Genomic DNA, 17718 nt, shown 5'->3' on the forward strand with positions numbered 1-17718 from the left:
TAAATATAATAAAATATCAAATAATTTTTTTAAATTATAAAAAACTATAAACTTCATCTATTTATTAAAATCTTTTAATTTAAAAATTAGATTGTCAAAATTTAATTCATTATAAACTATGAATTATTTAATAGAGTAACTTTATAAAAAAATTATTATTTTACTAAAAAGTTATTATTTGAAAACGTGATTATGAGCATATAGTTTGAGCATGCAACAGCATAAAATTATAATAGCTATAATAGCCTGTAATCAGAAATTAGAACGTGGGTCTCGCAAATCGTGCAGTGCAGAAAAAAAAAAAAAAAAAAAAGTGGATGTGTCTCTAAGTGTAAGAACCGGCCCGAGAGGAGGCAACCAGTTTGTGGATTTAACCGAAGAACCACCGATTAACCTCATTTTCTCCATTTCAATTGCATGCCCCGAGATTCAGTTATCAGCTTGGACTTGGACCAGTAGCACTACCTGTTCCTGGTCCAATCAATTAGACCAGTCGGCCCATGCTGATTTTAATAACACTGCTTTTTCTTTTATATATATATATATATATATATATATATATATATATATATATATATATATATATATATATATATATATATATATATATATAAGAAGTCTTGATTGTCGTGGAAAATGAAAACATCTAAATACAGTTATTAAATTAAATTTGATGGCTTAAATTGCGTATTTAATTATAAATTCCAGGTGATATTCTTCCTTTCTGATTAAAGATCACGCCAGATTTTTAAAATATTAGTCTGCGTCAACCGTCACGGAAACAATATAATTGGGGAAAGAGATTACACTTCCAAGTTAATAATTGTAACAACTAAACAAGAACAAAAAGGATATACATAACTTGCACAGAAAGTACGGAGTTCTCACCCAAAATGAATTTAGAGCAGTAATATCTTACTATAATATTCTCAGGTTCTACCATCAACATCGAAGCCAGCCCCAGTCCATCCAGGAGTAGAAGACCTACCCTTGGCCACAGCACCGATTCCCTTTCCTTTTAATTGGTAGTTCACTTTCTTTTTACTTCTTCCTTCGCCTTCATTTTGAGGCTGCTGATTAGGCTCATTTGTCACTGCGACTTTCTGACCATTACTTTGGTTGGGAACACTCTCGGTTGATCCCTCATTTGATTCCTTTGCATTGGGAACAGAGGAACCATGTTGGGCTATACTATCCAGAGAAGAACCTCCTGATCTCCCATCCTAATATAATTCAAGTGCACTATTTTAACATTACTGATGAAGTATGAAAATGCATATGCAAAAGCATGCATTGTGCATGAGAGTCCGTTTAAATGTAGAGCATCTAGCCATCAACATGGTGAAACCGTGAAGTAAAATGCAATATTTTCAGTTAAAAAAGTCGGAACATGCAAGCAGGTTCCCCTTCGTCCAACAAGGCAACAACTCATGTCCACAATTCCAAATGGAATATTACCAGTTTCGTAGCAGAGAGACTTATTATAGATGAAGCTCGAGACATATGGTTAGAAGTTCTAAAAAACAGTTAATTCATTAAGGGCATTAAGTATCATATACTCCAAAATCAGCTCATTTGGTTGGGCAGAAAGCGCAAGTTATTGTACACTCTGGTACAGAGTTCCAAAAAGAAATATAAACCAAAATTAGGTGGGTAGCTTAGAAGCCATCACTAACTAGTAACTATACAGATGTAATAATGTTGAATAAAGTGAGGAAAAAACATACATGATAAAGATTAGTTGATGCGCGACTAGGATTCAGAGCTTCCAATCTTCTTTTTAATTCTTCCAGCCGAGCAAACTGAGAGTTACTGCTTTCTTGAACCTGTATAAGATTAGTGTCAAACAACCAGCTAAACAGTAGCATATTATGTCTTCTTTTAACACTATTTACCAGATTACTCAAGTCTTCACATAGCTTTTGCTTTATGGATTCCTCGTCTCTTACTACTTTTGATGCTGATTCCCACACCTAGAGCACAATTATTTAAGATGTCAATTATATTTGACAAGGTACTTAGCATACCAATTGATATTGTAGATCAAATGATTCAAATCACCTACCCTTATCCATATCCATACAGACAATATTATTAAGAGCAAAATTAAAAGAATAACAATCAATTCATTTGTGTTGTTCGCACAAATAATGGTTCAGACTGCAGATATCTTGTAAAACAAACTCTTCCTCTTTCAACATACACAAAAACAGATAGAGGGAAAACTAATTACATAAAACTAAATCGATATTTATTTTAGGCTTAAATGTGTTTTTGTTCCTTCAGGTATCACAATTGTGCAATTTTAGTTTCCTTAATTTTATTTCAACAATTTTATTCCACAAATATCACAATTGTATAATTTTGATTTCGAAATTTTTAATTGAACAATTTTAGTCTGATTTCAAAACATATCATTAAAAATCTAATAATTTAAGTTACATATACCATAATTTTTATTTATGTATTAAATGATATATATATATATACATATATATTTATTATTACTAAATAAATAAAATTTATATATCATTAGTATTATGATATTATTAGTATATTTATAGATAAATTAATATTTTTATAAATATAAATTATATTATATTAATATGCTTTTACAAAAATATAATTATATTTGATAAGATAAATATATTAGAAGAAAATTAATTAAAAATACCGAAAAATCATGTCACCCATTAGTACCGTATCAACAAAAATTATTAAATTTTTAATGAAAAATACTAAAATCATACAATTGCAATATTTAAGAGACTAAAATTGCTCAATTAAAATTTAAAAGACCAAAATCATACAATTGCGATAATTGATGGACTAAAATTACTCAATTAAAATCTTGAAAACCAAAATTGCACAATTGCAATATTGGAGGGATCAAAAATACAATTAAGCCTTCATTTTATTTACTACTATTGAATGATTTTTTTATTACAAATTTATTTGCATTTGCTGGGTAAAGTGCTTAAACGATATTATCTCCAATTTATGTGATACTTACTAAGAAATCAATATATCTCCAACGCACTTTAACCTATAAGCCTATTCAGTACACTATGGACAATTCTAAACATCACGGGTGTTCATTAACATATATTTATGTGATCCTTAATGAGTAAGAAATCAATATATCTCCAATGCACTTTAAACTATAAGCCTATTCAGTACACTATGGACAATTCTAAACATCACGGGTTTTCATTAACATATGTATCCTCATTATCTATTCCAGCAACTTCATTAATAGTGAATTCAAGATCAGAAGCTAAATTAAGCAGGTCTGGTGCTGGCATGATGCAGTATATAGCACCAATACCACTAAAATTTTGATATTATGAAATTGCAGGAGAAAAATGGAGAATATTAAATTATAAGAGTAACAGACCTTTCGTGCCTGTTCTTCCTTTAGCTTGGCCATGCGGATTTTTTCTGTCGATGCCTCTATCTTCTTTCTCAAATGTTCAAGTGCTTAAAGTATGCATCATGTATAAAAAGTAAAGCAAAGTCATTTCACTAAAAAAACCAGGGAAGAACAACATTTTTAAATTTATGCCAGAAAGAGCAACAATAGTATGTAGAAACCTGCTTTTTTTGGCCCAGCTGTAAGTTTCATCTCCAGTGAAAGATTTGCAAGCTCACGCTCCACATCACGAATTTTAGAATAGTTTTCTTGAATGTATCTGAAAATAATAATTAGAGGTCAAGATGATTGAGTCCAGTTACTTATTTGTCTACATAAAGTATTCAGTGGCAACTGGCACTAAATAAATGCCTCATTCAATCTTTAAAGTTAGCCAGCAATCCCACCATACAATAGTGGAGAAAAGGGATCACAGGACATTCAAAACTACCCAAGATCTTGTTTTTATCAAGACAACAAATTTACCGCTTTCTTATTATTCACATTTCACAAGATTAATCACCAAAATCCCAAAAGTCTTGTATGTTCAAACTAGATATCAGTATCATAATTGAGAAAGTAACAAATATTTCTCTTCCGTGATCTCAACCTATTGATTGGCTTTAAACACAAAACATAGTTCTTACTTCATTATCTACATATTTTATACTAAGTTACAAGTTCAGAACAGTGTAATCACAGTTATATTTTTTTAAGAGAGCCAACTATCCAAATTCCATTGTATACACGAGTCCTGCCAACACCTGCACCAACCTTGTAGCACATCATAAAAATGGATTTAAGTGTTACCATCACCAAAACATCGCAATGAATTCCATTCACCTTAACATTCCAACCAACACTTTAATGCAAAAATCATCGCCTTTACTTCCTTCTGCTAGCAACATATTTCCGGTTCTTCAAGCTTTATGAATATCATAATACACAAAAAATGTTATTGCTTCGTTCTATCATCCCAATAAAGAACATTCAAGTCATCTCCTATGTTCTATCCTGGTATATATGAAAATCAACTCTACATCTTCCACTCCATAGTCATTGGTTACATGATATTGAATAGAGAATCGCAGAACTACATAAATTCATTCTAGAATCTAAAATTTCTCCCAAAACTCTCTCCATAAGTAGATGAAAACAGCATATACATGATCAAATTCGATTTCAACGCGAGAATAAAATAAGCTAAATCCAAGCAATGCGGTAAGTGAAAGCGGATAATAACAGTTAAAAATGGAGAGCAAATGATAGGGAGATCCGAAAAAAGAGAAATAGAGAGAGAATTTACTTCTGCAATTGAAGCTGTTCTGCTTCGATGATCTGCAACAAGAAGAAGAGAAACAATGAAGAAATAATGCAGTGATGAGAAAGCGAAAGGACTACGGCGATGGAGAGAAAGAGAACCTTCTCGGTGTAGCTGATGACGGGAGCTTCTTTAGGGAGACCGTCGGGTCCGATCTCAGGGAGAAGAGAAGGGTTCGAAGCCATTTCGGAATCCGATCACTCGCATTCCAACACTCCGTCGTGTGCCACCGCAAGCGTCCGCCGTCCTCCGGTTTAAGATTTTCGAGCAACGGCTTCGACCCGGTTCGACCGTCTCCACCGACGTCCGGTTCAAGGAAAAAAAAAATAAAAAAGCGGTTTGAAGAACCCAAAGCAAAAATGGTCTGTGTTACAGTTGCACAGTTATCGTGGATGGAGCTTTTACTCGTTTGCACGTGCCTAACACGTTATACCATGTTTGGATTAGCATCTCACCTCACCTTCACGTTTTTTCGTCAAAATTACGTTAAATTCTTTTAAATAAACGCATTATACAATTCATCCAAAAAAATTAAGAATTAGATTCTCATTTTGTTTGAATATTAAATTAGGATTATCTCTAACAAAATTTCGAATTTGAATATTATAAATGGAAAAAATTTTATTAAAAAAATATTTTTAAAAGTGGCCAACCAAAGTCTTTGAAGATTAATGATCCATAAAATTAGAGCTCTCTTCAAATATTTTTTTTACTATGTAAACCTAATCAAAAACTATTTAAGGCATGAATTTTAAAATGATTTTTATAAAAGTTAACACATTTATCTTATGTAATAATATAATAATGTGTTTTTTTTAACTACTCACATCAATAAAATAATGTACAATTCTTATATATTAATTTTTTTTTACAATTTTTCATAATCTTCATTTAATAATTTTTTATTTTTATTTAAAATTTTAAAAAATTATCTCAAATAAAATGTACATGAAAATAGTAACACAGAAGCAAATTTGCTCCCACATTGTTATGTTGTTGACTTTACTAGAAGACAAGCAAATTTAGTCTCCCATAATATTATTGCTAGGGACTCTAGGAATTACCCTTGGTTCATATTCACTGATCTTATCTTCTCAAAACATTATTCAGTTGGATATAATATGAGTATGTTTTAATAAATAAATAAAAGTAGCTTATTAATCACTATTTAGTGGACGGTAATACATTTGCAGTTGTCCATCTTGTCCAATTCTTCCGCACTAGCCCAAGAGTGGTGAATCTGGTGATTGTATGTCATAGTCATGGACTGCAATGGTTCTCCAACGAAAGTCTTCAAATAGGCAAAAACCACTTTGTTAAATTAGTTTTTTTTTTTCATGGACATTAGTATGATTGAATTATGTAAAATATTAAATTGATATAAAAATCATATTGTATACCCAATAAAATAAAATAAAAAGAGAAATAATAAAATAATAAATGGCAACAAATTATTTGACGGAGTTTTAATTATATCTCAATTGCCACTAATTTTCACTTGTTCTGATCCAATTCAAACGACTTAATTTGCATCTGTTTTTTGAATTATTCAGATTGTTGACGTACCAGATTCACCAATTTTTCAGTTGAATGGACCAGTTATCAAGCCATATCAATGAACATATAAGTTGAAAATCTTTCTGTCATGCAATTTTAACTTAGAAAATGTTTGAAAATTCGTTTTAACCGTAAAATCACTCTTCCCAAGTCACCAAAATATAAAACAAGCTCTTGTATCATTCCCGTTCAATATATGTCTGCAAGTTTTCAACAACAAAACACACATAAGGCTACTCCACATCATTCCAGCAGTGTGATGTACATAGAAAAAGAAGATATTATCTCATTTTTTTCATTTTCTTATACTACTATACCTTCGATTTATTACAGATCTACTACATTTGAACCAAAACGTTAATTTGTGTGCTCAACTGCTATAAGACATAGCTTGAGAGAGCAATGTAAATTGAATATATATAAGAAAAATACAACCCCGATGAGAAGGAGGATACACGAAGCTCAGCAAGACTCAAACTATAGCTTAAAGTTAAAAACAAAAATTACATTTGAGTTTGGTGACAAGAACTAACTGTCAGTTTTGGCTGAATTGCAGAACAGCTTCTTTTGTAGGTAGTGCAGGAATTGCTCCTCTCTCTGTTACCGTTATGGCACCACATACATTGGCAAAATATAGAGCTTTTCGTAGACGCTCCTCATTCTGCCACACAAAATAAATGCATCAACTCTCAATAAATTCAATTTCATATGTATGTTTCAGACAGAATTCTAATAAAAGTTTTGTACAGAAAACTGAAATCATTACCAATTACAATGAAATTATTATTTGATAAACAGCATAGAGTATAAAAATTACCTGGAAAAGACTTTGGTCAGAAGCTAAGCTATAGATAATCCCACTAACAAATGCATCACCAGCGCCAGTTGTGTCAACAGAATTAACTTTAACACCAGCAACCCTACCCCTAAACTCCTGAACAGAAATTAGGCAATTACCATTAGCTGAACACTGATCAATGATCATTATTCCCAAAAAGCATGTGAATTGAACATCAAATTCAATAAGTCATCAAGTATCAGATTTACATGTAGCTAGTACTAGTAGTCATCAAGTACATTATAACATGATGGAATGGAACATTCTCAAATTTACAAATGTCACAAACATCAATTCAGCCCACTCATTAGAGTAACAAATGTTGATTCAAGCACACACCGGCAGAGGGTCAGACAACAAAGAAAATGATGAAAAGAGGGATTACGACACCAATTAGACAATTGGCATCATAGTCAAATCACTTCGACAGACTTACCTTGGTGTAATATCTACAACCTTCTGACCCTTCAGTAACAATTAAAAGCTTGAGATTAGGGTGAAAAAGCTTCTTTAATACAACATCATCATCATAAGGATCATCACCACCAGTCAAAAATGTAATCTCTTCCTCACTTATCTGCGCAAACATAAAACCCATCACATCTGGTTTGCTTGGCGGGGGGGAATGACAGAATGCTTATTTTCAAAAATAAAACAGGAAAATAAAAAAACAAATTTAAATGTTTATTGGCTTTTATAAAGAAGATCATATAAAATTCTTCTTGCCACATAAAATATACCTTTATGACATCGGCTTGATCCCATATACTCCTTATGCCTTCCCTTGCAGCCTCAGCTGATGGCCAGAGTGCCAATCTCAAATTTGGATCATATGAAAGAATGCAACCAGATTCTTTAGCAATTCTCAAAGCAGCAAGATGAGCCGTCTTGCACGGCTCATCAATCAAGCTGATGGAACCATAATGGAATATTTTAGCCTGCGATAAATATCATGAGTATCTGGACATAAACTAAAGCTCTTCTTAGGACACATTTTATAAGTACAGTAGGAATTCAAAACACCTTCTTTATGAGATTTTTATCAAGCTCTGACTCTTGAAGAAGCATATCAGCACTAGGATTCCGGAAAAACAAGAACTCACGCTCGCCATCAGCTCTAAGCGTAACAAAAGCTAATGCGGTTCTTGCATTGGGGTCAAACTTCACGCCAGATGTCTCAACATTGTTCTGCTTTAAAATATCAGCCAACATATACCCAAATTCATCTGCTCCAACCTAAAACACATAGGACAAGGAATTAAGCTATGATTTTCTTATCCAGTATAGTAAGCAAGCATGCTCTATATCTCTCTCACACTGTTTTTTTTGGGGGTGAGGTAACCGGAACATTCTTATTCAGAGAGTTTTAAACAACATAACATATGACAAATATCTTAAATATGTAGATTTGAACAAATTCATGCTGCAAGGCCTGAGGAGAGTAATAACTTACAAGACACCCAATATTCATCTGGATAAACAGACATGGATAAAAAAATACACCTTGCCTATGAAAGCTGATGAACCACCAAGCCTAGAGATGCCAACAGCCACATTGGCAGGAGCACCACCAGGAGCTTTCTTGAAAGCAGGTGCTTCACATAGTGACACTCCACCCACTGTTGGCACAAAATCTATCAACATTTCACCAAAACAAACAACGAGTGGGCTTTTTTCCTTGCCGTTTTCTTTTGTGAGGTCATCTGATTTACCTGCACAAACGGAATTGCTTAGTAACCAACATGAACTGTAAGTAAACCAAAAAAAAAGTTGGACATTCCAAGATGCAGCCCTTAAAACTATAAAAGGTGAAAATGTCGTCTTCGAGATAGGATGACTTCTATAAGTGTATTTGTATGTCGATTGTGGAATACCATAAAACAGTCTCATGCTAGGTAGTCAGAGACAGAAGAATCATTCAACATGTTTAACATTAATCCTAAATGGCGAAGTTGATATTCCATCTTCTGTTGTGAGATCTGTTTCCTTAGAGTCAAAATCCACAAAGATAAAAGTGTGGGTATTTGTATTCAAATATTACTCGAAAATATATCAACAGTAACCATCAAAGAATTCGCAACGAACCAAGACATCTTGTGAGTTAGCTCTCAACTCGTTGAGTATTAGAGCTCTTCCATGACCTTGAACCAAATTCCAGCCAATAAAATGGCCTCAATTTTTCAATGAGTTCTGCTCCTCAATGCAGTGTTAACAAATAGGCGCGATCTAAATCAGACACGGATCCCAGACACACAAAAATAAAGAAAGAAAGAAAGAAAGAAAAATAAAAACTAAAAATTTACCCAGAAATTTGGATCTTTACATCAACTATCTTATAGCACACTGTGGAAATGCCTAATATCAGTTATGATGCTATTTCTCTTCATGCAATCACGGATATCACAACCCGGATAACTCTTAATTATTCAGCGAAACAACTTCAGACAATGGCAAACAAAGAAGATAACAACACGTTCAGAAGAACACATACAAAACAAAAAGATCGCCAATCCGATTCAGCAAAACAAATCCAATAAAAGCAGGCATCCAACACAATAAAAAAAACGCAAAGATGCAATCTTTAGCTCAAAATCACAGTTTGAATGAAAGAAAACAAACAACCCCGCCAACTGAACAACGATTGCAAGTAACGAATTACGTAAACATAAGCACCCAAGCAAAAAAAAAATGCGGGCAGCGAAAGAAAGAGGGGAAAGACGAGAAACCTGAGGAGGTAAACTGGGCCATCTCTGAGCAATGAAGCTGTGGGGTGAATTTGAAACCAAGAAACAGAGTATTGTAAATGCAGAAGAAGAAGAAGAAGAAGGGAATGTGTTATGGAAGTTTATAGTTTATGCAGAGAAGAGAGGGAATGCAATGAAGAGATAAATGGGTTGGATTTATAAAAGCATGGATGTATTGCTCTGTTTAATACAAAGGTTATATGATACGCTGTGATACATGACGATATAGAACACGACGACCAGAAACATTATTTATAAATAAAAAATTAAAATGTATATCTATAAGAAAATTGTAATTTTTCATCTAAAAAAATGTAATTTTGAAAAAAAAAATGAGTATCGGAAGCCCATACATATAGATATATAATTATATAAACGAAGGGAGAATTATATGTATAAGTTTATTTTTTATTTTTTACATTGAAGTAATACACGCAATATTTTAAAGTCACCAGCTAAAAAACTAATCAATTCAATTGAAATAATAATAATAATAATAATAATTCATACACTAGTAATTAGTATACTGTGAAGAGATTTTTTTAGAAAAAAAACTGTAAGTATTTAATTATTTATCATTATTAGTTAAATTAAAACAATTGACTAGTTTATAAGAAAAAATTAGTTTGAAATAGGTTTTGATATTGATCCGAAACTAAATCCTGTCAAATCTAATAATAATTAATAACAATTCATTTTTACGAATTTTTATTTGTTAAATATTTATAGATTATATTATAAGTTTAATAATTAATACCCTTAAATGCAGCTAACGAAACCGTTTATACTCGTCTAAAAAAGTTTATGTATTTTTTATTTTTATTCATTAAAACAACGCGTCTTTTATATTTTATTTCCTTTTCAGTTAATATCCTTTCTCATTTTTCTTCCTTCTAATTTCCTCCTCGTAATTTCAAGTAATAATAGAAATATTCACAGTGAATAACACACTTGTGAAACTTTTCTCCTGAACAAAAATCTTGACATAAAATTAAAATGCACTTTTCGGAATATCTCGCCGTATGCTAATCAGTGATATTAACCTGTATAAATTATAAATTATAATTAAATAATATCAACAGAATGTTGAGTATTAGTAATTAATTGGATTTAGGTGGACTCTAGTTTAGAATTTAATTATTGTGGGGCTATCAAATGCATGAAATTAACAATCATTTTTTTTATATATTTACATAATGTTAGTAATTATTGGTGGATCATACAATCACGACTACACAAAGTGGTTTTTATATCGGTAAGAAAAACATTCTATATTGGTTATGTAATCAATATAGATGTCATCGAAGTAAAGAAAATAATTGAATTTCTACATTACTTATATTTTAACTGATATAAAAATTTATATAAAAAAAATATCACGACAATGGTACGCATTTGATTTTTTATTTATCTAAATACTTGTTCACAAAATTAAGAAGAAGAAGAAATGCTTTCATAGTATTTGTCTATGGCTTGAGGAAGATTGTAACACTACGATATTATTATTAAACTAGGAAAGAGATTCACGTTATTTAATATAAGTCACTAAGCTACCCTTATCTAAATCTTAATCGCACAAATTTTAAGGCCTAACATTCTCTTTAAAGCTTGCAGCCTTGCATCTAAAGAATTCAGAAGAATATTTATAAAGAAGAAGGAGGAATAATATTTTGTATAAGAATCGATTATGTATAACCTTAAAACTAATGTACCTATGCTGTCAAAAAAGAAAGAAAAACAAAATAATTGTACTAACCTAGCTAATATAAATCGGTAGTTTATATAAGTTTGGTAGTTTATATATAAACTCATCAATTTATTTAAACTTGAGAAGTTACCTTGCTGATTATTCTTAGTGATACTAATTCAAGCAGTTAAACTCGGTTAGAAGGTTGAAAAATTATCTCATTAGTTATGGAGAAACATAAAAGAAGGTAAATACATAATATTAAACAAAAAAAAAAAGGAAATCTGAAGAAGTTAGAGACATTTCAAACATCAAGATCTTACTCATTTCAAACATCAGGATCTTACTCAGTTCATATATAATAACAAAATTTAATATTACATTTTATAACACGCTTTTTTATTATTGATTTTTGCAAGTCAAAAAAATTTGATGCATCTTAATTACTTTTTATTTAATAATTTTTACTTTATTTTAGATTTTTCAATTTTTATATATAATAGAGAATGTATTAGAATAAGTATATTAAATAATATGTTGTTAACTTCTATAGAGATAGTTAAATATTTGTGTACTTTTAAAATCACTTATCTTTAACGTGGTATGATATTTTTTTTACAACTAGTTAAGTAGTCAAATTTTTTGACATTTTATTTATTAATTAAATAAATTAACATTAAATTTTAACACAATTATACTATGTGATTTTATACTTTAATTCAAATAAATCCTTGTAGGAAGAAAAATATTAATATAATAAAATTTATAACTTTTTAATCAAGAAGTCAAGTTACACAATAAGAGATTCATTCTTATATGAAAATAAAAAGTATTAATATTATATAATTATATATCAAATTTAAAAGTCAATTAAAATTACATGATTGCTTATATATAAAGGTTACACAATATTTGAAAATGTTAATATTATGTACCTTATTTCTTAATTTTGATTATTCATAATAAGATCCTTACGATTTACTCTTTTTTTTTAATTGTCTAAAAGTAACCTCTCCACTTGACACCTATAGGTTTAAACATATTTTAATCATTATAGATTTTCCCGATTTCAGTTTTGCTTCTTATACAATAATTTTTTTTTACTTGGAGTCCGTATAGTTTCAAAATAAAATCACTAGTAACCGATTCCTATAATTTTGAATTTATAAGGATTCAAAACTAAATACTTAAATGTTATATAAATTAAAACAATAGAATTTTTATTGTGTAAAATCATTTGATTATATTTAAATGATAAAGATTAAAAGAAAAATACGCATAACTTTTTTAAGTAAGATATAATCGATGCCATATCCCAACATCATATAAGTGAATAGGATGATGTCATAAAACAATCAAATTTTATTATATATATATATATATATATATATATATATATATATATATATATATATATATGTGTGTGTTTTGTACCGAATATTGTGTATAAATTAAATTAAAAAAAATAATATATTTTAAGCAAAACTACTTTTTACCTAACCTTCCTCTCTTTGTATTTTAAGCCTTTGTTCGATCGGAATGCAAAGAAAACTAATAATATAAAAGGCATAAATGGAATCGTGGCAGAAAATGGTTAAAAATTATGATCATATCACATTGGTCCATATAAACGTTTCTTTTATGTTTGTCATTATCGATAGGAACTAGAAACAACTAATCTGTGGCACCATATTGTTGAGTGTCTTTTATTCATATATTCACTCAATTTTTGGCACTCTTTTTATATGAATTGTAAATATATTTTGTGAGACCCGTGGCTGGTATATACACATTTTCCCTCCCAACTCTCACTAGAAAAATTCTCTCTTCCCCTCTCAAGGCTCTCACTTCTCCTTTTCTTCCTCTTGCTTGTGGTGATACTTGGCAGCTGAAGGTGCTGATCAAGCTTAGGCAAGGGCTAGCTGAAGATTTCCTCATTTCTTCATTCAAGTTTCTCTTCTTCTCCAATCTCCGCAGACCCGAAACTCAGATTTTCTTCAAAACTGAGGTAAGGGAAGTTAGTATTTTGGCTGCGTTTTTGACTGAAAAATGGGTGTAGGAACCCATCTGGCTGCTGGTGATTGATTGTGTTTTGGCTGGGTTGCTGGAAAAATTGGGGTTTTGGAGTTTTATGGTTTGGAGTAAAAATTTGGGATTTCTTTGATCTGTTGTTGCATGCGTACAAAGCTGGAACTTTCAAGCTCCTTGATGAAAATGTGGCATTTTGAACCGTTTGCATGTGAGTTTGCTGTGAAATTTTGCAGGTTTTGGGAATTTTTCGAACTTGGGAGAGTTACTGATGAGTTCGCGCTGGGCGTTGTTCTTCGCGCCGGGCGCGCGACCACCAGGAGACTCTGTTTAGGCAAGCCCGCCGGGCACAAGGCTGTGTGCACTGGGCGAGCTTGTAAATGGGAGTCTCTGGTTGGCCCGCGCCGGGCGTGACTCGAGCTGCGCTGGGTGCGATATCAAGAGTAACATGTTTTTTTGGGATACTTGGGTCGCGCTAGGCGCACCTTGAACTCGCTGGGCGCGGAGGCTCCTTAGGAGTCTCTGCCAAGAGCACGCCGGACGCAATTACGAATTGCGCTGGGCGCGAGACCTTGGTAGGTCTCTGCCTTCCCCACGCTGGGCGCGGGTTAGGCCCCGCTGAGCGCACGAGATTCCTTGAGTCTCTGCCAGGCAGGCGCTGGGCGCAATTGGGAATTGTGCCAGGCGCGGGAGAGCCTTGGTGCTCTCGGGTTGAGCCGCGCTGGGCGCAACCTCGAGTGCGCCGGGCGCGCAAGGAGATAACGATCTATATGATGTTGGCTGTTGAGTTGTGCCGAAATTGTTAATCAATGATGTTATACGCTGAACTAAGTTGAATTTGATGAATATGCTGTGATGACTAGGGGATAAAGCTGAGATAAATATGTTAGCTGTATTAGAGGTGTATTGTTGAGCTGAAATCAATGGATTAATAAGAGAAATTTTATAGTATAGCGGAATTATAGACTGTTGGGCTGAATTGTAGAAAATAATAATTTTGTTGAATTGTCGTGCTGTGTTATCCCATGTTGTGCTATGCTGTGCTGTGCTGAGCTGTGTTGAGTTTGGGTGATATTATAGCCGCTAAGTCGGTGCTGGGGTTAGCCACACTTGTGGTGCTGATTCTAACCGCTAAAGCGGTGCTGTTGTTGCCGCTGCGCGGTGCCGTTATAGCCACTTGAGTGGTGCTGTTGTTGCTGCTTAGCAGTGCTGATATTGCCATATTGCGGTGCTGAAAACGTTGAGTGGTGTAAGCTGTACAAGTGTGTGATAACTGTATCTGTGGTTATTCATATTGATATTCATATAATTGTATGTTGAATTTTAATTTCACTAGCTTACCCTTTTGCTGTTTTCCATGCTTTTGGACTGCGATGATCATACTATGTGTGGGAGCAGGGCAGGAATAGGTGGGCGTCTTGTGGTGAGTCTCCGGCGGACCTTGCAGCTATTTTGCTTGTGTGGTTGTTTTGCTTGTGGCTACTTGGGATAGTAGCATTTGGTTGTAAACTTCTTTGGTACACTTTAACTCTAGTCAGACTGGAACTTTGTATATTTATATATTCTAGATCCTATATTTATATACTTGTTCTATCTGTCTGGTGTTTCTAGTGTGCTATGCCGTGTGTAGTGACCAGCCGGGTCGTTACATATTTATGCTAATTTACTCTTTAAAAGTTATATTAGAAGATAGAAGAGTAGTAGAAGAGTTAATGTTGATTTTCTCTCTTAATTGCAGCAAAAATTGAGGAAAAGAATTTTGCAGCCATAGCTCTGGTTCTGTAGCTATAGCTGTGAAAATATGGAAGGAAATTCTAGAAGTCAGAAAGTTGCAGCCATGGCTGTGGTTCTGCAACCATAGTTGTGGAAACCTACAGTGTAAAATTGGAACTCCAAAGAGTTATAGCCATAGCTGTAGTTCCACAACTAGAGCGATGAGGCATTGGAGATCAAGAAAAGTTACAGAAACTCACAGCCATAGTTATGGTTCCATAGCTAGAGCGTCAGAAATTACTTAACCATGAAGGAGTCTCCACAGCTATAGCGTTGGTTCCACAGCTACAACTATGGGCTTAAAGTGTGCAACTTCTCCCCTGTTTTGAAGCCAATATAAAAGGGGAAAACGGAGAGTAAGGAGGGACATCACGAACAGAGGAGAAAGAACAGAGTAAGGAGGACTTGAAGAGAGAACCAGAGGAGGAACTACTACTTGGGCAGCTGGGTCATTTGGGAATGAAGCCCAACCCCTTGTTTTCATCTCCATCTTTGTAATCTCTTCTTTTACTTCTTAGCTCTTGTAAAGGCCATGTGTGGCTAAACTCCTTAAGGATTGGTTGGATGTAACTACTAACTCTTCTTCTTCTTAAATATATGCATTTTGATCTCATTATTTGTGCTTGATTCTTCCCTTAATGCTTATATCGGCTTGATCACCCGTTGTATGATCTTTGGTTTTTGAATCCAATTGGAAAACATTTTTGAAAACCCGAACTGAATCTTGCACCTAATCATTTCTTGTTCTAGGAATAGACTTGATTTGGTTAGTCACATTGTTCAAGTCATTGTTCTTAATGCAAAGTGTTAAACTCAAAACATAGAAGAATCATGTTTTGAGCTTAATGACTTTAGGATTCAACCTTGAGGAATCTTGTTGGATTACTTAATGAACGTGAAAATAATGGAATTAGAATCGCATGTATTTTAAGAAGATCTGAGTTAGCAAGTGCTTTAATTTGAACCAATCATTGTTTCTTAACTATTGTTTTTACTACTTTTAGTTTATTGTGTGGTTCTACCCTATTTTCACTCAGTTACAATCATAACAACATTCTCATTTAAATCATTAGAGAAAGAATTACTAAACACTCAAATCCCTGAGGACGATATTTGAATACTACTTCGAAATTTGGTTCACTTGCCAAGTGGTGTGTTTACGAAAACCTTCATCACATATATATCGATCGAGTTGAAGCCACTAAACTTGGGAGCAGAAATCTTTTCCCTTGTGCTCTTGCAATTGTAGGAATCTTAGTCAGTATAGAGATAGGAAGATCTGAAGTAGGAATCCCATTTCAACTATAATTAATTAAATTAATATTGGTTTGATACTTTAAAATTTTGAGATTGACTATATTAATTTCTACAAGATGAAATTTTTTTTTTTAAATAAAAGTTCCGATTCATTTATTTATTTTTGAAACTAAATTAGTATTAAAAAAATTAATCAACTTTTTTTTAGTAAATCGAAGAAGAAGTCATTTTCATGTTTAAAAGATTAATGTGATTGAACTTCGATCAGTCTCTTTAATAATTAAATTGTCATTTTATACAAGTGAAATATGCAAAACATGTCTAAAAGAGAAAAAATAGTATCATGATGAAACCTGCTGGTGACAAAAACCCTCTAAAATTATGGTCAATAGTTGACCAATGATATTTGATTCTTTTGTTTTAAAATTAGGTAAAATTAATTTTAAAGCATTAAATTCAATTAAAATATGTATCTTGAACTATTGGAATTAATAAGTGTTAAAGTAATATATACATAATTATAACAAGAGGGATAAAGACACTTTGTACTTCTAATAATTAGATACAGACAAATATTAGAAGTTACAAATAGTTAATTGAAGAAAATATATAAATAAAAAATTATATCCAAGGAGTATAATGATTCATTAAAAAAATTGGTTACCAAAATATATCCCCTTTATAATACGTATATAAATTATAAGTTCAAACAAAATAACTATCATTATAATTATTACAGATAAAAAATGTGTTTAAATTAATTATAAATTTAACATTAAGGGCTATATATTAAGAAAAATGAAATCTGAAAGTGTTTTTGACAACAAACTAATTAATCAAGTTAGTTAAACAAAAAGACGCAGCCGGAGATCAAATTCTGTCTCCTTCATCATAAAGATTGCAAGCAGAAGAAAGAGTAAGAGAAAGCATTTTTGGCTCTCATGTGCATAACTTAGATTAGATGCGTTTGTGATGTAATAGTTTCATTTGTTTTGTCTTTACCTGAATTTTTAGATTGTTAAATTATTCGTAAAATTTTACAATTGAAAGCCCAATGAGAAGAAATAAATAACTCAAATAAAACATAAGATTTAAAATAAA

The 17718-nt window shown here is 32.2% G+C and overlaps 2 protein-coding genes across 2 annotated transcripts; both read right to left on the minus strand.

Moving 5' to 3' along the window:
* Positions 1 to 745: 745 nt before the first annotated feature.
* On the minus strand, positions 746 to 5143 carry LOC109795245 (junctophilin-like protein). The gene is made up of 7 exons (XM_020354688.3): positions 4835 to 5143; positions 4719 to 4750; positions 3595 to 3692; positions 3398 to 3480; positions 1896 to 1973; positions 1728 to 1826; positions 746 to 1223 (listed from the first exon to the last, which is right to left on the minus strand). Exons 1-7 carry the CDS (start codon positions 4916 to 4918, stop codon positions 930 to 932), a joined length of 768 nt encoding a protein of 255 aa, XP_020210277.1. The 5' UTR covers positions 4919 to 5143; the 3' UTR covers positions 746 to 929.
* Positions 5144 to 6452: 1309 nt separating this feature from the next.
* On the minus strand, positions 6453 to 10080 carry LOC109795244 (pfkB-like carbohydrate kinase family protein). The gene is made up of 7 exons (XM_020354687.3): positions 9855 to 10080; positions 8632 to 8840; positions 8152 to 8364; positions 7869 to 8066; positions 7565 to 7705; positions 7108 to 7224; positions 6453 to 6951 (listed from the first exon to the last, which is right to left on the minus strand). The coding sequence occupies exons 1-7, from the start codon at positions 9874 to 9876 to the stop codon at positions 6826 to 6828; spliced, it is 1026 nt and encodes a 341-aa protein (XP_020210276.1). The 5' UTR covers positions 9877 to 10080; the 3' UTR covers positions 6453 to 6825.
* Between the last annotated feature and the right edge of the window lie 7638 nt (positions 10081 to 17718).

This window comes from Cajanus cajan, chromosome 7, assembly GCF_000230855.2.
Source record: "Cajanus cajan strain Asha chromosome 7, NIPB_CcT2T_4, whole genome shotgun sequence".
NCBI classification, from domain to species: Eukaryota; Viridiplantae; Streptophyta; class Magnoliopsida; order Fabales; family Fabaceae; genus Cajanus; species Cajanus cajan.